General features: G+C 35.7%; 1 protein-coding gene across 6 annotated transcripts in view; it reads left to right on the top strand.

Moving 5' to 3' along the window:
• The window catches only part of PRP4K (pre-mRNA processing factor kinase PRP4K), a 26,069-nt gene extending 7,396 nt beyond the window's left edge, over nt 1-18,673 (top strand). Inside the window, exons 3-19 of one of the 6 annotated variants that reach the window (XR_013926889.1) lie at nt 1,167-1,340; nt 1,605-1,760; nt 2,478-2,559; nt 4,070-4,280; nt 6,797-6,870; nt 8,345-8,435; nt 8,793-8,940; nt 10,155-10,292; nt 11,373-11,526; nt 12,486-12,600; nt 13,118-13,269; nt 13,749-13,835; nt 14,624-15,396; nt 15,910-15,955; nt 16,479-16,564; nt 17,383-17,428; nt 18,489-18,673. Coding sequence is in view for 1 of the 6 variants with exons in the window: in XM_080379912.1 (XP_080236038.1) it covers nt 1,167-1,340; nt 1,605-1,760; nt 2,478-2,559; nt 4,070-4,280; nt 6,797-6,870; nt 8,345-8,435; nt 8,793-8,940; nt 10,155-10,292; nt 11,373-11,526; nt 12,486-12,600; nt 13,118-13,269; nt 13,749-13,835; nt 14,624-14,827 (1,786 nt within the window). In the remaining 5 variants the exon portion in view is untranslated. Of the gene's footprint in view, nt 1-1,166; nt 1,341-1,604; nt 1,761-2,477; nt 2,560-4,069; nt 4,281-6,796; nt 6,871-8,344; nt 8,436-8,792; nt 8,941-10,154; nt 10,293-11,372; nt 11,527-12,485; nt 12,601-13,117; nt 13,270-13,748; nt 13,836-14,623; nt 16,162-16,478 lie in introns of those variants that run through there. The other 5 variants (XR_013926887.1, XR_013926888.1, XR_013926890.1 and 2 more) reach the window with 5 other exon arrangements.
• Nucleotides 18,674-20,240: the final 1,567 nt, after the last annotated feature.

The following is a 20,240-nucleotide window of genomic DNA, read 5'->3' on the forward strand; positions in this document are numbered from 1 at the left end:
AATGTAAATTAGATGGACTAGAGGGATCATCGGCCTGCTTCAGCATTTGAGTCTACAGTAATTTTTTGTAGAAACTGCCAGTACTTCTGCATATGCATAAAGTTTCCTTCTGTCCCACTTTTAGTATATTGCATCAGTTCTGTATGCCTGGTCATTATACGTAGTTAAGGTAACTAAACCTGATATAGTAGTCTCAAAACAAACAAAAAAACATTACAGAATGGGTGGGATTAATCTTTCAGACCCAAGAGGTTTTGTTCATTGATGAAATACACCACCTGAAATAACTTAGCCCAGTTTGGTTTAAAAAAAAAAAAGGGGGGGGGTGGGGCAGGAGGGAGAAATAGAGTGGCAACGTTTTCTTTAAACCATGGTGTGGAAGTATTTTCCAAGAGTTTCTGTGGCAGCCTCATTAGAATAGTAGTTAAATATTTTTAACTTATGTCCTTTTACAGTTTGCAGTTGAAGACTTGCTGTCGTGGAATGCGATTAAGCTTTTTAATGTAGTTGTCCTATCAAAGTTTTTCTTGTGTACTTGTGAATGTGTATAGACAGGAATGAGCAAATTTTGAATAGTATATAGTGTCAGACTTGTTTTTTAATTTTAGAAGGATTAGTTTACATGTTAATTAAGAATTTTAGTTTTCAGCTGCCTTATTAGAATATTCAAAATGTTAAAGCTGTCCAGTTCTAGTGCCCAAATTGAAATCGACATTAAAGTCGTTGCTGTGGATTAGCATGGTCCTAAATTTCAATACCGAATTGTAAAGTTGCTGAGAAAATTCTCAATAATTAGTTTTTGGGTTTTATTTATTGTTAAAATACAGTTTCTGGTAAACACAAAAACAGGTCAATATTTATGTAAGGCCTAAGCACAGGTTTTGTTTTAAAACCTGTCTTAGCATTGTGTTAGCAATTAACAAGCTCTTTTTTCAGGGTTGTCCTCAACTAGACCTATGTATAGGCACATATTTCCCAGGGTACGTACGGGGGAGAGGTGCAGAAGGGCAGCCAGCTCTGCAGCATACTTACCCATCCCTCCCTCAGAAGCCCCTCTAGTGGCCTTTCACTTGCAGTAAGATTTTGAAGTGAGCTTTAGAGGGAATTGGGATTTTTGTTTTCAGCTTGCTCCTGATTTTACCACCATTCTCTTCCTCTGTTTTAAGAACGCGGACCAGAGATGATATTTTATCTAGACGTGAAAGATCAAAAGATGTTAGCCCCCCCAGTAGATGGTCTCCATCCAGAAGAAGGTCTCGGTCCCCCATTAGAAGGAGGTCTCGTTCACCCCTTCGACGCAGCCGATCTCCAAGAAGGCGGAGTAGGTCTCCTCGGAGGAGGTAAAGACACACTGCATTTTTTAATATATTTTGTAAAATACTACTAAAAGATTAAAGATGGCTATTTTTTGTGCAAAAAGGTGATGCATTTTTTTGCCCACATTTATATATGCTAGCATGGTTGAATTAATTTTGTTCTCCGTGAATTTATTTGTCTTATTACTTGGAGTCATTATGTACCTTGGTGTTTTATGAATAGATTTTTCTCCTTCTCTTCAAAAAAACAAACCAAACCAAAATCCAAACCCTTCTTACTGTTACCAGGGATAGAGGCCGAAGAAGTAGATCTCGCCTTCGAAGGAGGTCCAGGTCACGTGGTGGCCACAGACGAAGGAGCAGAAGCAAAGCTAAAGAAGACAAATTTAAAGGTAGTCTTTCTGAGGGTATGAAAGCTGAACAGGAGTCTTCATCAGATGAAAAGTAAGAATAAATTTCTAACTTGCACTGATTATCTGAAAATACAGATCCACTGATACTGCGAATGAATTGATATTTTTTGAGTGGTTGTCATCTAAAACCTTAATCATGTTTTAGTACTTGTGATCTTGTGAAATTACTATTGGGATGATCTGAAAATAGAGTATGCAAGAAACACCAAGACCTGTTGGCTAGTGGGCAGACCTGAGGGGATGATACGGTGTTAAGTTTCTAAATTCAACTTGATCAATACCTTGTGAAAATATTTGGTCTGTTTCCTGAAGCTTATTCCTTGAGGAAAAATGGTAATAGCTGAAAGGGTTAATTGCTATCTGCAAATCAGTTTTATATTTGCTAAATATCTACTTAATGAAATTGCTCAAGCGTATGCATTCTTAACCAAATAATTACTAAGGAAGAGTGATGGAATGAAAATGAACAAGGTTTTTTTCTTTCTCTTTAAAAACAGTTACTGTTAATTGTTTGCAGTTAAAAATGAGATACACAAAGTCCCAATGAGATACCAGAAGATAAATTTTCTCTGTAAGGAGATGTAAATACACACACTGGGCTTTAATACACCTTTGCTTTCTGAGTCAGTTGAACAGCTATTGTTTAATACATTGTGTGCTTTCTACATAGAAGAATGACATTTGGTAAAATTCAGTAGATAATTCTATGTTTATGATGTTACATTATAAAATAAATGTATTTTTATAGTCTTGAAGACTTTGATTTGGAAGAAGAGGATGAAGAAGCCGAGATAAGACAAAGAAGATTACAGCGGCAAGCAATTGTTCAGGTACCTGGTTATATTATCATGTGGGCTACAGAAAGTAATTTTATGTTTTTAGTGTAGAATGTTGTGATAAAGGAAGGCTCTTTGCTCGTTACTACATTATGTTAGTTACTACTGTATTTTTTCCAATTAATTTATTGTAAATGTTAGTCTCCATTAAACTTTACACTTCTATTGCAACAACATGGCTTTTACAACTGAAGCAGCTCTTCTGCTCTTCTGTCAGTCATTTTTGTGCTACAGTTGGACATTCTCTGACAGTCCTATGATGTTAAAAAAAGTTCTTCAGTTATTTTAATCTGTAGGTTTTCTTCATAGCTGTATCATTGATATCATTCTGTCAATATAGCAAAATGGTCAGTTGTTTCAAGTAGAATTTATCCTTCTCCATTTCCAAAACTTTGTAAAGCCACTAACATGGGTTCCCCCTTCATAAATATAGATGATATATTCAGTTACACATGTGAGTTCCCATGAACTTTGTATTCCTGATAAGAAGGTAATAGTAATGACGGTAATAATGTGATTGAGACCCCTGAAAGGGAGCTGTGGCAAAAGGGGATGTAATTCTACAGCATGAATCGGGTATCTTTTTTTTATTTGGCTCACAGCTACAACATAGTAAGCAAAATGCTGTGGCTTATTTACTTAGTATTTAGTTATAAAACCACTGTTTATAATGTGCTGCTTATTTTAAGCAGCACTAAAAACAGCATTCATGATTTGACTGCTATGCAAAGCCCATTGTAAAATCCTTCCAGAACTATGACTGAGCAAAACCATATAAAGTAAATTATTTTTAAAGGCAGGTTACACCTGTTGTTGGTCCATGCAGGAAGCAAAAACAATGGGAAACCTCTGTTTGTATTATTGAATAGTTCGACCTTGATAAGTGAGTGGTATCAGCATTTATTCATTTTGATTTTTAAGTTTTGGGAGAGGAAATGACATTTGTATACTTTCATAGTACTTAAAGTTTAAAAAAAATAATTTGTACAGGTGTTGTCTTGAACTTTTTTAATGCATCTGAAATTTTTCAACAAGAATGAATGAATAAACAGGATTTCCAATTCAAATAAAACCCCCTGAATCTGAAAACTACTTTTCTGTAACATAACGCTAATAAAAATGGGAAAGATTCTAGGATGAAAGATGTAAAATCATTAATTTGTCCTTAAAGACTTCAACACATGTTAGAATGGTTTATTTTACCTCTACTGACATTTTGTCACGAACAACAAAATAGTTAATCTTCAATAAAAATCAGTTCTTAAGGAAATAGAGACACATGAATTTTTCAGTCTTGTTTTATGCTCTGGGCTGTGGTGTGTTGTGGTAGAATAATTTTCAGAAGGTCTATCCCATTCTGCAAATAATCCATTGCTTTTAGAGGTGTAGATGATTATGAAAGCAAAGATTAAGGTTTAGCACAAACTGTTGAAAAGGTAAGCGTAAAAATGTTTAAATTGTGATAAGCTGTGATGGTAAGATTAATAATTAGATTTCTTTTTAGAAATACAAAGGCCAGACAGAAGACAGTAATATATCTGTACCATCTGAACCAAGCAGTCCTCAAAGCAGTACGCGTAGTCGCTCGAACTCACCAGATGACATCCTAGAAAGAGTAGCTGCTGATGTTAAGGAGTATGAACGAGAAAACGTGGACACATTTGAGGCGTCAGTAAAAGCCAAGCACAACCTCATGACAGTTGAACAGAACAACGGTAAGAATCTGAAATCTCACTGTATAGTGCAGGTTATGAAAGCTCAGACATTTTGCTTAGTTTCCTTACTATACTTCAGGACTTGGCAGTAGATTGACTTTTTGGACAGAATTTGAGAATTTCCACAAATATTACATACTGACAACATTAAAATACAGCTTGCTTGTAAGGAGGAGGAGAATGCAAATGGAACACGTTCTTTGTATTTCTGGTAACTCTTAACACAATACAATGTGTGCTGTACATTTGGAAGAGTAAATAACGATGTCTGTCTTTATAATTAAGAATTACCCTTTTAACTTCCAAATTTTTCTTTTCACTTATGCATGTTCTTTTCGTAGAAGCTTAATATAGTCCTAGTCTTTACTTCGGGGTGGGTTGGGAACTGTGCCCCTTTTGTCCCTTTTTTTTGGTCAAAACCACGGTGTCGGACAAGTGTAAGTGGGTCTGTAGTCATTTATAGAATGATTAAAGCTTTTGAGAGTCAATGCTAGTAAGTCCATTTTGGTGGCATAATTTCTTGGAGAAGTGGACATTTCCTCCTCTTCCTCCCTGCACGTGATCATTGTATATTATTACACAGCAATACTGAAATGAAATACATCTTGATACAAAACCGGCCTTGTGCCTGCTGTGGTAAAAGGAACATAAAGCATCTTGCAGTGCAGCTTGTAATACTGAAAATCAGGGGGGTTGGTTATTTTTTTTCACTGTCTTTTGAGAGTGGATTACTTTACATCTTAAAGTAGTCAAAGGTGTGCCTAGTTGCTGTGTGGTCGTACTTTGAGCTTGTTTTCCCTACATCAGTTTCTTTTTGCAGTTTAATTGCAACAGCATGCTGTTTAACAAGGGCTGTGAAAGCTGCCCAACCCCTCAGGAAATAGTTGGACGGTTGGTTTGTATTTCATGTCATGCACTAAATGTATCCCTGGGGGCTCAATACGCTATCCTCTAGTGGATGCTTCTTTTCGAAGTAATAAAACTGCATCTCTTTGGGACCAGTGTACTGCCCTGTAGTTTGTACTGGTCTACCCTTGAGCAGTGTGTGTTCAGATTGTTCTCCTGCAATGGAGGTAGAAAGGAACTACCTTACGCACTTTTTCTTGATTTGCATACTGCAAATTTAGATTTAGTCTTCTTGTATGTCTTTTTACTTTTTTGTCAAGGCATGTACTGCTTTATAATTTTGTCCACCAAAGCATATGAAAATATAGCTGTTAACTAGGTAGATATTTTTAAGATATGAAAAAGGTTTGGTTTTGAAAACAGAGCAGTTACTCTAAAATCTGGGAATTTTCACGTATGGGTAAGATTCGGGGTTGGAGGTGGCTATAACAGATGGAAGCAGTGGATCGTCTTTCTTTGTACAAGCTATTTTTTATTTCTATCCTGACCTCATACAGAGCCAGGATAGTAAGTTCCTACAGAACTAGTTAATAACTCATTGTAGCCCAGTGCAAGTGTGAGTAACTGGAACTAAAAAAGACATTTGAGGAAGTTGCTGGAAGGGTCTGTCTGTGAAATGATGGTGTAACCTGTCTCCCCATAGTGTCAGGTGACAGGTCTATACCTTGAAACAACTGTGTCAGTGTGATGGATGAGAGTTTTTGATACTGTTGAAAGATTTCAGTCTAGTTATTTTGTATGCATGTGGTTGGCTATATACATCCTGAGACCTGAAGCACCTGAGATTAACCATTTATTTTTCTCCATTGCTTAATACCCTCGAGGGAGTGCCTGTGATTTACCATGGTCATGAGGGGATGCTACCATAATGTGTGTTACGAGATAGTTTGAAGTTTACTTGTTTTCACTAATATGTACTTAATCTATATTTCTCTGCTTTTATCAACCAAGTAAAATGTCTTTGGAACTTTAGAGATGATAAAAAGGTGAGAAAGGGATTATCTTGCCCACGTTAAAAATGTTTCTCTTAAATGTAAGAGTAAACATTGTCTTTGACTAAAAGCTATGCGTGAGGTCCTTTTTGGCAGGGTTGAAGAAAACATTTTCCAAAGACGCATCTTTTGGGCTTTACAGCTTTGTTTTTGAGTAAAATACTTTGTCAGCAGAAAAGCCTGAACCTTTATATTGAAACCATGTCTATATTGGTTTTTATACATAGACATTCATTCTAGGTTTCTTTTTATACATAAACATATATAAATAGATATATAGAGAGAGTATATTTATAATATATACTATATAGATATAGTAATTATCTGTAGGGATCACATAAGTATGTACTACTTTTGCTACTACATGAATTATTTGAAAGCTATTGTACTTAATTTTTCAAGGAGATACAAATTTTTGAGTGCTTTGAAGAACTTAACCAATCTTGAGCTTTGTATTTCTAGACTGTAAAATGGTATTTGCTAGAAACATTAGTAGAGCCACCTGTTTGCCAACATACTGACCTAAGATTATATTGTAAAGATACCAAGTCACGAATTATACTGGTAACAGAGTTTGTCATCTTTTTCATGTTGAGTAATCTAGATTTCATTTTTAAGGTTCAGCGCAGAAGAAGCTGCTAGCTCCTGATATGTTCACAGAATCAGATGATATGTTCGCTGCATACTTTGATGTAGGTAATTCTTGGAGATGAAATATATGACTTTTTTGCTTCATTTTTTATTAGAGAATTACTGTCACTTGAGGTTTGTGGGAACTTTGATTTGTAAGAGGATGTGTAACTGAGTGGATAATATGTTCTGAATCTTTTGATCAGCCAAGGCAAAGTAGCTCTTAATTAGTATTTCAGTGAAAGAAAACCTGCTGAAATTAGTGGGAGTTTGGCCAGAGTAAGCAATTGGGGAATTCACCTGTTTGGATAGGGCCTATAGTGGCAAACAGTAATAAACCTATTTCTAAGTTAAGCTTTATGTTAATATTACCATGCTGCACTGTTCTAAATAGGTACTTTTTTTCAGAGATTCATGTATGGTTAATTAAAAAGTGTCTGTAAGGTATCTTAATTTGCTGATGATGCTGTGTTGGAGTAATGTGGTGATTTGTTTGGTGGGGTTTGTTGGTTGGTTGGTTTTGGTTGGGGCTGTTTTTTAAGAGATACATTTCCTGGTTTTACTTTGCCCTATTCCACCAGTTTTTCTCTAAATGTGCTGAAGTGGCCTGTGAATATGGGCAGTCCAGTGACCAATTTTGAGACTTTTCTTGCCATTCTTTGTAAATCTACCTCATCGTTGCTGATGTACAACACTTGAGACAACAGTCTCAAGACAACAACTTTCCTCAAGTTAGAAATTCTCTAGTTATTTTTCGGTGATGACAGATAAAACCTATTTGCTATGGCAGAAGCATTGGTGACAAAAGGCTGCCATGGTGCACTCTAGTAACACTGGTAATAATAATAAAATAAATCAAAACCACTTTGACCTGGAAAAAGATAGATACTTGAAGGATAGTGAAGGGTGTATGTGTCATTTTAAAGATTTGAAAGTTACAAGTAGAGATATATATGGCTTGTAAGTATGCAATCCCCCTTCCAGAAACTGCTGTTCAGTTGAAGATTTTCATTACTTTACAGATTTTAATTTGTGATAATTATTGCTAAATTTGTTCAGAGATGTCAATAGCAATTTTAGTAATATTATGATTGTAAGTGTAATAGTATGAAATCTGTGAAGTGGCATTGAATGAACAGAAATTCAAGGCCTAAACAGTTACATTTTCCTTGCAAATTGCTAAACTTCTTTACTACAAACATACTGTAAAGTAAAAAATCTTCTTCAGATGGTCCAAAATGTGCATTCTAACATGACTTGTGTAAATTCCTCCTGAGTACTAACTGAAACTTTGCCCATTAATGTTTAATAATAGTTCTGTTGGTTGGACCTCATCATCTTCCCTTGTGTCAGTCTATAGATACTGGTATGTAAATAGCATTTTGTGTTCAGTAGTTTCTCTCTCCTACAAGATAAGTGTGTTTGTGCTGTGGAGAGGAACAGTGTTTCAGTAGGAAAAAAGGGGGGTTGATAAGTAAACATCAAGGAAGAACATAGAGCATACAAGCAAAGCTGTTACTTTTCTGTTTATTTCAGAGTGCTCGTCTAAGGGCTGCTGGGTTTGGAAAAGACTTCAAAGAAAACCCCAACCTCAGGGATAACTGGACTGATGCAGAAGGCTATTACCGTAAGTTGTATCTGTTGATTGGCAGGGACAGCTAGAATGAGGATGCTGAATGGAAAAGGTCCTCATGTAAAAGTACTGAAATGTTACTCTAGTGTAGATGTACCACGCGTGCCCTGACTGACTGTGTAATGTACTGGATGAAATGATGATGCAGGTTTTAACCTCGCTTACAAAAAGACTCCAGACTTCCAGAATCAGTTTGTTCCCCATAATTTCCGTAAAGCTAGGTGATAGAAGACATTGCACGTTATGAAATGAAGTGATTATACCATTACCCTCTTCTTCTGAAATTTACAGAGTGTTAAAATTTCATTATATATGTCACTTAACTTTAAATTGCTTGATTTTATCCTTCAGGTGTTAATATAGGTGAAGTTCTAGATAAACGTTACAATGTCTATGGTTACACTGGTCAGGGAGTCTTCAGTAACGTAGTGCGAGCCAGGGACATGGCAAGAGCAAACCAAGAAGTAGCGGTTAAAATCATCAGGAACAATGAACTTATGTAAGTAATGTTTTTGTTCACTGATAATAATACAGTGTATGTAACAGTTGGACGATTTTCATGTTGTGATTTGAATCTCCCTTTGTTTCAAGTGAAGTAACAGATTACAGCTGTGATTTCCTGCCTTTTCTGCTAATATGAGCCAGATAATGGGAAGCGCTTGAGGACTATGTATCCACACTTCTTTACAGCTATCACAGGGAGAAGGGTACTTGCATTTTCATCAAGCACTTTCTCATTAGCAAAACTGCAGGGAACAGTGGTAGCAATACGAGGCCAGCCCAGCCCTAAAATTATTGAGATGGGAGTTGTGGACTGTAAAAAAAACTTTGTTTTGATGGACCAAATCGATTTGTCAGACGTATGGGTTGGATCCTAACTGATCACCTGTAACTTACAAAAAGACCTGTGTACATTATTTATTTTTGTATAGTCTATATGTTTACATGTATATAAGATATATGAAAAGGAATGGGACTCTCTGTTGGCAAAAAAAATTTTTTGAGATCTTTCAGAATAACACAGTTTAATAGATCATACTTTATGTGAGGACTTACCTATAATGCTGTATTAAGTAACTGCTGCTGTATTTCTGCAGTTGTATATTATGTTCTCTTCCGTTAAAGACAACTTAAATAAAAATATTTTCCATGCGTTTTACCTTGGAGGTTTTAAAAATTGACTTGCTGTGTGTATAACTGTGTTATTTTGAGTTATATGAATAGGTATCTGGAAAAGTTTTAAAAAAGGAGGGGGGTGATAAGCTATTTCAGTTTGGTGTGTTGTATCATTAAGTTTGGGTGTGTACTTGACTCTTAAAAGTCTTAAGCTGAAAACTTTTTGTAATAATGTATGTGGTTAAGTACTTCTTTAAAAAACTAAACTTCTCGAGCGAGTGCTGTTTGAAACTAAAATGTCATATCACAGGAGGAAATCTTAATTTTAGCTTTACATGCAACCAGGAGGGAGGAGGAAAAGGTTAACCAGAATACAAAGGCACAATGAGGATCAGGGAATTAAACAAGCTTACCCAATGTGTCGACTCTGACAGCAAAAGACTGTTGTGATTTTTTTTCAAGACGTGGTGCGTTAAGTAGTGACAAGACACTTCTCATTTCTGGATAATTATAACCACACTAGTGAATGTCTGGATTTTTAAAAAGGTATTAGAATTTCACTGGTTTTCCTTTATAATCATATTTCTCTGTTTTCAGGCAAAAAACTGGCCTAAAAGAACTGGAATTTTTGAAGAAGCTCAATGATGCAGATCCTGATGACAAGTTTCATTGTCTACGGTTGTTCAGGCATTTCTACCACAAACAACATCTCTGTCTGGTATTTGAGCCACTCAGGTAAGATGACAAATGTTTGGGCTTCTCTGTAAAAAGTAAAGTACTATTGAGTGATCTTTACTTTTTGATTTTGGCTGTTGTTTTGATACCTTGCTCTATTGCCAAGATTCAAAAACGCATGGACCTTTAAAAAAATATTATCTGGAGGCACAAATTGACGAACAGAATGCTGAAGTATTGCTGATGTACTTAAAGCATCATTGTGAATTTTCTGCCTGGACAATATTTGAAATAAAATAATGTATTATTAAAAATGGGGCATCTCACCAATGCTGCTCTTTTTTTCTTTGGTTTGCAGGGCACAGGGGGGCTTGTGTGTATGTCACAATATTCTTGTTAGTTTTCATAATTAATTCCCAGAGAAGTTCAGCAAGCGCTGTATATTCTGTGAAGAGTACATATATAACAACGCTCTAAGGAAGAAAATTGTTACGGTGGTTTCTTTGCATGCTCAGTTTTCCTTTAAATAATTAAGGTCTTATGACAGGTTAATGGCAGACACTATTGTATGGTAGATGCGGATATATTAATTGCCTTAGTTTCCATTCCCACTTAGAGACATCAGTTGTTCTTATCCTGAGTTTTCTGTGTATGTCATTTTAATTTTTGCCATATTTCAGGTGAAGATAAGTTGTATGCTGAAGCAATGCAAACTTTATGAAATTGCTATTATATTTTCATTAATAAGCCATACAACAAATTATTTTTGTGCTGCACTATCTCTTTATAACACACTTGAACATTATTTATATCCAGTGATTGTTTTGTCCTGGAATTATGGTCTTTTTATCTGCTGTTTAAGTCACCAAAAAATCACCTTCTCAACTTGTATCTTTTGCATACTTCCTTCCTTATTTATTTCTGAAGAAAGCAAGTACAAAGGCTTTACAGTTATTAAGAAAATGCTGTTCATGTGCAAATAAATCCACTCAAATTAATCTTGATTAAGAATGTGTTGTGAATTAAGCCAGTCCAGTAAGTAATTATACAATATAGGAAGTTTGTCTTACAGTTCAGGAAGCCACTATGTTTGTCTTTGGTAAGCTTTTCTGTTCTTTCTCTCTTCCTTTCTTTTAATAGTATGAATTTACGAGAGGTGTTGAAGAAGTATGGGAAAGATGTTGGCCTCCATATTAAAGCTGTGCGTTCCTACAGCCAGCAGTTGTTCCTGGCTTTAAAACTTCTTAAAAGATGCAATATCCTACATGCAGATATTAAACCAGATAATATTTTGGTAAGTAATAAATAATTGAAACTTATTTTGCAGAGTCTATATTGGAAAATTAAATATTTACAATTAATATAATTCTTTTAATTTAGATGAAGTCAAATTTCACTTTATCTGGAAATGTTAGGGATTCATGTTTTGATACAAGATGCTATTGTGGTATAAATAGAAAGAAGTATACAGCATCTAAATAAAATCTTTTATTCAATACAGTCTTTCTCAAACAAACCTGCATCCATGCGTTTCTTTATAGAAAGCATACCTTCCAGTGTTCTTTCTCAGGAGAAATCTTGGGACTTTTTCCATCAGTAGTTGAAAAATGTTCTTGCTTTCTGTAAAATGGAAGTAGGTGGTTTGAGTCTGGATGGAGATTTTGTTTGTGTGAATGAGATAATGGCAGAAAGTCCTTGATGCCTTTTTCCTCTTCTGTTTCCATTAAACATTCTGCGGGTTAGCAGGGTGTGAGATCTACAACAGAGGAATCAAACACATTTCCTTTGATTTTCTTGGTGTCATCCCTGTGACAAACTCATATTTTTATTTGATTTAAAATGTTCTCTTCTTGCCACCACAGCAGTAAAATGTACTATGTAAGCATGGGTTATGTAAATAATATGCTGTTTTGAGTGGTACTCCAGATACTAGAATTGGAAGTCTAAACTGATACAATTTCAGTATCTTGAATGAAATCTGGATCCACCAAGGATATTTCGGTAAAGGAAAAGTATGTGAAACTGACCTTTTTGTGTTTTGTAGGATCTGAAGACATTAACTGTCACTTTCAATTAAGAAAGTTTCACAATTTCCTCAGAATACAGAGAGGAAGGATTGAAATATGGGAGGAACTTCCAATTTAAAGGCTGAATGCTTTTCTTATCTCAGACTTTATGTATTGTCACTTTCACAGTGCTGTTGGCAATTCTGTCTACAAATAGTGCTAATGGATATTTACATTTAACTTTCAGGTGAATGAGTCTAAAACGATATTAAAGCTTTGTGATTTTGGATCAGCTTCACATGTCGCAGATAATGACATCACACCGTATCTAGTTAGTAGATTTTATCGCGCTCCAGAAATCAGTAAGTACCTTTGTACTGGCTACATGTATCATAAGCAGTATACTTAACGTAGCTATATACCATACCAGTACTAGCAAATGAGAATTTGACTTGAATTTACTCTCTGTTTGGTCTTAGCAAAACACCACTCTGGAAATATGATGGCAGTCAAAAATTCAGACTTTGAAAGCATGCTTGTGTAACTCTTCATGTATGTTGGTGGTCAGCTCAGTGAGGACAGGGAGAAGTCATTCTGATTGGTTATAGTTATGTTTTAATTTAGAGGTATTGTTCTGACTTCTTGTTTTTTTACTAACTTAATTCATGCTGATTAGTTTGGGTGTTAGGTAAACACCTCCCTTTCTAAAATAGGGATACTATAAAAGTTAAGTCTGCGTCCTTTTAGGGTAACTTCTTATTCCTAAGAGGAGGAGCACCAATATAATTTACAAATTGGAAATTGTTCATCTGTCTGGTTTTGTGATATTATACTGTTTAAGGCTCCTTTATGGAATTAACTGGAATTGCTCTGTTTCAGTTATAGGAAAAATCTATGACTATGGTATAGATATGTGGTCTGTAGGCTGCACATTATATGAACTTTATACAGGAAAAATACTCTTTCCTGGCAAAACCAATAACCATATGTTGAAACTAGCCATGGATCTCAAAGGAAAGATGCCAAACAAGGTAAGGAAAATAAGTATATGATTTCTAATTAATATCTGAAACTGCTAAAATGAACAGTAGAACATACTTTCTTTTTTCTCTCTGCATTCTGTTTCTTATCGTGTACATCTTTTCTTAACAGCAAGTAAATATCAGACTTCACTCTGACTGTATAATTTATATTGATTTAAAATCTTATGAAGTGAAAGTATACAGCTTCTTTTTCATAGACTAAGTATAAAGCGAAAGCAGAAAACTTCTAAGCACTGACCTGAAAAAAAATACGTAAGTCAATGTAAGATACTGTGTCTTTTTCAACTTGTTTGAACTGTATTTTTTTTTTAATTCAATCTAAACATTTCTTGCTGTCCTTTTGATATATTTTTCATTAGTTTCAAATTATTCATGTTCCAATAAGTTAGTAGACATCAATGCTAATTGTGGAATTCGTAAAACACAGAAAACTTGCCTGAAACTCTTGCCTTTCCCTCATTTTCCAGATGATTCGAAAAGGTGTGTTCAAAGATCAGCACTTTGATCAAAATCTCAACTTTATGTATATAGAAGTAGATAAAGTGACAGAGAGGGTAAGTCCTTAATGTGTTGACTAACATGCCTTTTTTCCAAGCTTTCTTACTATTATGACCTTTCAAATGTATCTTGTCCTCTTAATTAAAGATAAGATTTTTACAAACTGTTAGAATGTCCTTTCGTGGTGGTATGGATAAGATACGTAGTTGTAAACTGGCAACAGAGATTTTTAATTTCCCCCCCACACACTATTTAGAAACACGTTTAAGAGAAAGCTGAGTTTTATCTTGGTAGGTGCACAGGGTATCTCCACATAATCTAACCTTAAATTACTAATAAAATAAATTCTGCCTTTATTTTGGAGAAGGATGTCCCATTCCAGTATGATGTGCTTATGTTGTAGAAGATCACTATTACTTTCTGTATCATTTTAACATAGTATATTTATTGCGAATCACAGAATTAGGGGATTTCACATAATCACAGATATTTCACAAGATCACTTATTACTTTCTGTATCATTTTAACATAGTATATTTATTGCGAATCACAGAATTAGGGGATTTTTCCACATGAAATTTTGATGTTTTCCATTAACTGGGATGTTAGGTTTGTGTATGCACTGGCTGTTGGTGAAGGATGCAGCCTGGCCTGCCCCTGACAGTATTATTTCTACTTTTCCTTTGCCCACATGGGGATTTATGAGGCCGTATGATGAGGAAGGGCATTGCTAATCAGATCTGAGAGAACCCTGCAGAGAAGTTGCTGCTGAAGCTCTGTAACAGGGATAGGGGGTTTTGTGTGTTACTTCTGTTCTACAAGGCTGCCATTTTTGTATTTGTAGGAGAAAGTTACTGTTATGAGCACCATAAATCCAACCAAGGACCTGTTAGCAGACTTGATTGGGTGCCAACGACTCCCTGAAGACCAGCGTAAAAAAGTGCACCAGCTAAAGGACTTGTTGGACCAGATTCTAATGTTAGACCCAGCTAAACGAATTAGCATCAACCAGGCTCTGCAGCACGCCTTCATCCAGGAAAAAATTTAAACCAGATGAAGAAGTTCAAAGGGTTTGAGTAATTAAGATACAAAGACTGAAGAAATTTCACAGCAGTTATTAATGTATATAAACATAAATATTTCCCCTGCAAAGTTGAGGAAGAGATGATACATTTGAATTAACATCAAGGCTGATATTTCTTTTAGAAATGTTAGAGTAATTCTGTTCTGTGTCTTACGTGAAAATTTTCACTGTAGAACTCTTTTAATTGCCAAGACTGCACAGAAGTACAATGCTAATGTATATGGTTGCAGTTCGTATATATTATAAAAAGAAAAAAGCATCTGTTATAAAAAAAAAAAAGGAAGAAAAAAAAAAGAGCAGTAATACTGGGTGGTTGATTTGTTTTTAGCAGACTTGGCTTCATTTTTGTCTTTAAAAAATGGCCAGCATAAATGCTGTTTATATTCACATTTTCCTAGGTGTGTGTGTGCAGGCCACAGCAGCATGCCCTTGGTGTAGTCAGTGCCGAAGGGGGTCTGTTCCTTCTTGAGCCTGCCCGCAGGGATGGTCTCCTCTTTTAAAGCAGGTTGTGTACAACTTTCAGTACACTGAAGGTAAGCTAACCCATCAACATCACCGGTGTTTAAGCTGTTATTTTACTGGAAGAACTGACAAATGAGAGACAATAGCATTGTGGCAGAATTCCCTGCATGTTTGATAAATGATCTTGTTTTATTTTCTGGCATTGCAACCGTGGCATAGTTACAACTTCTGTTCTGTTCATCACATTTAAAACTTTGAGAGTGCGCACTTGATGGATAGAGCGCCTTCAGTGTACTGTTTCTTATTACTTTAATTTTTTTAATCAACTTGCTATAGACTTTGTATACATTTTGTTAAATACAGTTCACTATGACATAGAACCAATACTTACAGAAGAGTTTTCATTTAGTAATTACGTATGTTGGGATCTCATTCGAAAGACCTTATATCTAAAGGATAGATAGACAACATAAGGAAATTTTTAACTATTTGTATGTCATTTTGAAAGTGTACTGCTTTATGCTAAAAGTGTTTCATTTGTTCATTGTTTTCATTATTTGTGATCATGTTGTCTTTCAATACAGGCATAAACCTTCCACTCTTGAACAAAGCAGCTGCTTTTTAAAAGCGGTAATTGCTTCTTTACCTTTTATTTCTTTTGTAAATGAAGCTTTTCTTTAAGAAATGTGACTTTAAAGTGTTGTCTCTTGCATAAAACAGTTGACACTTACTTATTGTAAAGTGAAGATTGTTCTGCTGCATGTAAAGTGGACCATGCAGATTTCTGTATGTTTTCAGTATGCATCATTAGATAATAAAGTCTTTTGTGAACAAGGCATTTGTAGCCATTTTTAAAAGAATCTGTCTTCAGTGATGGTAAATCAGGTAATCCGTAAGAACCACCCCTGCATTTCCTATTAATCATTTAATTAAAGGGATTATTAAACATTATGATCTTTGGGAGAGCTATAGGCTATGTTAATTAGATATATAATTATCACTGCTTAAACGAAAACAAAGCAAAAAGCCCTACAGATACTGTCTGTCTGCTTTCATTGTAATGAAATTATTCCTGTAGGACATGGGATTAAATTCAGGCTTTAACTAATGTTTGTGCTGTTTTTCTCACTTTTCCTTTTGATGGTGCTGAAAGAGAAAAAGGAAAGCGAGTCACAGGCCACTCAACGCCTACTCCATGGGTCTGATTTGCTGAGACACCAACTTCACCTTCCTAACAAGGTTATTTCTGACAGCATGTGTAGATAAACATTTAGCAACAAATTAAAAGAGCTTGAAACATTTGAGTTGGTTATACAGGGTGAGGAAAACAGAACCAACTTTTCAGGTCTATACTGCTGTTCTAATGTTCTGTTTGACAATGTTAAGAAGTCACCTTTTCGTTTTTATTAATGTATCCTGACAAGCTGTGAAAACCCCACTGGTTTCACGTACTTTATTATACTTCTTTGAACTAAGAAGGGTTTTTGTATCCATCTAGGTACATAATGGCAGCAATCATGCACTCTTAGTGCACTCAAGAATGGAAAAATGACACAAAGCAGTCATTCTGCTGGTGGGGAATACCCCACCGAGGAGATGTAATGAACTAACTACGAAAACAAGCAGGAGATGGGTGGTTTTGTATGCCTATTTGGAACCTTCAGCCTGTCTCTTCTCAATTTATATTGTAAAATACTTAATAAAAAATAATCTCTCCTTATTTCAACATATTAAGGTATCTTGTTCATACAGGAAATGAAAAAAATTAGCTTTCACGTTTAATGAAACACTAGTTGCTTGCTAGCTAAATACAGAAAGTACCTTGCACTTTTAAACGTAGGCAGCACCTCTGAGGGCAGTTTTACACAGATGTAGTAGTAGCTTATTCTTTCTGTTGCTTTGTACCTTATTCTTAAAATAGGAGTATAAAACAATGAAATGAGGTGGTGATACAGGAACAAAGCAGTAGAAAAGATGCCCCTTAATGCCTACAGAACTGTTTTAAGCTATTCTGGAGAAGCATAAAGTTGCTCGTTTACTTGTTCTTTGTGTTGTAGGTGCAGCTCAAAAGAAGATGATGGCTACCGGAAGACATGAACAAAGGTTTCTGTCCTATAAGATACGAAAAATACTCTTCATGTAGTTCTGTCTTAATCTTTTGGTTTCCAGCATTCCAATGTAGAATTGATTAACACTGCTGCAGTACTGATAATTCCTGAAACAGACTGTTTACTGTATTAGAATTTGCTATGTAGATGTGGGTTTTTTCATTTCTGGTTGAAGAGATTTATTTATTTATTTATTTATTGTGATTAAACGTAGGTAAATAGGTATTACTGTTTAAATGTAGTTTTCTTAAAATGGTAGAATGATCAGTACAAAACCTGTGAAATTTAGGAAAAAAATCTCCCATTATATTTGGTTAAAATATGTCTGTTTTAACTAGTAAATACTGAAACAGGTGATGCACTTTCTTCTTTAACTTCAGCAGGTTCATTATTTATTTTAATTCTTTCCAACTACTGTTGATACAGAGAATAGCTGATGGGTTATTCAAAACAAGTGGATTTCAGTCCTCCGTCCAGTATCAGCTTCAGCTGATACTTCTTGTTCACAATAGTAGAAAATCTTTAGTTCTGGCTTCAAAAGCCTCTGGAATCAAGGACTTAACTGACAGTCTTGAGGAACCTCTCCAGTTTTAGGCAGTACCTGTCCCGGTAGCCTGTGCTCTGAGTAGAGCTGCTGCAGTCAGCTGAATTCCCATGGTTGCAGCTTAGCGCAAACAGAAGAGCTGTGCAACAAGAGTTTTCATGTTGAATATTTCTCAGCTGATCTGAGAGGGAGGATAATTGCTCTTTTTCTCCTGTACATGAAGATGTAATTTGTGTCTTCACCTGAGGTCCTACAAATAGAAAGTTTGGCTAAATCTACTGTGCTGATTTCTGTTCCCTTCTCCCTCATGGTGACAAGGAGCTTCGCATTTAACGTCCCTAGTTTGCTAGGCATTCAGAAAAAAAACAAGATACCAGCCCTATGCAGTTAGAATGTGCTTTTATTACCTTGGTGTATACTGATATAATTTAAAAATTAAAAACTGTTTAAGTGTTTTTGATAGAATGATTCATTTAAAACCTTTCTAATAATACTTTATCTCCATACATAGGGTAAGTGGCCTTAAACCTCTGAAGAACCTTTATCTGTATATTGACCTGTACACAGAAGGCAGACCAGTCTGTGACACTGCTGGAGATAGAGCAATCTTCTACAGTACGTGTAAAATTGTAACTCGGGTGGAAGGTGTTGGGAAGTGGCAGTTGTTTGAAATTAATAAAGGATGCTTAAAACTTAGTTGCATCCTGTCTTCTGTTGTGTTTACAAATGTCATACTGGAAAGCTGCTAAATATATGAACAATTTTTAAATACACTAAAACCAGTGTAGTTCTTTGAACGGAGTTGTCTGCGTAGGTATCAGAGGTACTACAGAATCTGTGGAAAAGTCATCCTGAATGTGTGTAGAATGGAGCTGTTGTCTTCATCTCCTGGTTTTTGGAAGCCCTGTCAGTGCCAAAGAATTCATGTGGATTTCACTTTGATTTTCCCACGCCTTTTTTAAATATTTTATAGGGAAGTACTGCCACCCTGTATGAGTTGGGAGGTGAAAGAATTTAATTGTATTACAGTGAAGGGAGGCCATGTGTATTTATAGATTAATCTTTGTAAGAAAAAAATCGAGGCTAATCAAATGGGAGAAGCAGCATGGTAAAGTGGGATGGAGTATGTATTGTCATTGTACTCATGACGTGGGTACGGAAGTGAAACTACCAAATATACCTCCTAGGCTTTTACATCTTAGGGTTTTTTTCATCCAAATACTTAAATAACTAAAACTTAATATAAACTTGTAACAAATTAAATTACTTTCTCTAAATGAAAAACTTGGCCCTTCCTTCCATGCTATACCTTTTGAATTCTTCATTGTCTCGATTATTCCCTTATAAACACTGATTTTGATGGTTGTGGCCCAGATCTTTCTATAAAGTAGGTATGAGCTAATTATTCATAAAATAGTGAAAGCACAGGAAGAATATTTACAAAGATTAAGTGTTTGGTTTAAGTTAGTGAGAAATAATGTAAAGCTACAGATAAGAAATAAATAGGTCATAACCTGGAAGGTGGATACTGATACAGTCACTGTCTATAACTGTTCCTGGTTCGGTCTTAAAACTGTTACTTTTCAAGTGGGAATGCAACGAATGTGGCTTTTTGTGTTCTTGTAAAACAGAAACGGGAGAGGGTAACTGGGGACAACTACAATACACCCCATTATAAGAATCGGGCTGATAGTTGCTATCAAGAATAATAAGCAAAGAAAGTCTGTATGGCTTTAAAAACGAGCATGAGCTGGTAAAGGAGGATACTGGGCACAGGAATCTGCAGTCTGCAGAATGAAGAAAACTCTTGACTCATCTGCCCTGCCACCCGCTGTGTGTGCAGGGTGCCTGGTGTTTCTGGGGGCCGCTTTCTCTCAGAGGTCCCGTTAAGAGCAAGGACAGAATGCCGCACCTGGAGCCCGTGGTACCCCCATACCCAGCCCTCGCTGCATTCACAAGGGGCAAACCAATCCTCCTCCTCCAAAAAGTAAGCACACTGATTTCAGTAACGTGTCAGAACCACTATTCCTGTATTGTTACCAGAAATGGATCTTTCCATAGTAAAACTGTCTCTGCCATGTTCTATGAGTCTTTGAAGGCCTCTTTAGACCTACAGCTGCAGCTGACCTGTTCCTTGGGGTAGGTAGATTTGTCACAGAATCTGATAGATTATCTGGCAGAAGTACAATTTCTTCAGGTGAGGATGCAGGTGAATTCCTGCATTGATGGAAAGAGGTAACCACTTTAAGTCATCTGCTGTCTA

Source organism: Falco punctatus (assembly GCF_963210335.1).
Source record: "Falco punctatus genome assembly, chromosome: 3".
Classification (NCBI taxonomy): Eukaryota; Metazoa; Chordata; class Aves; order Falconiformes; family Falconidae; genus Falco; species Falco punctatus.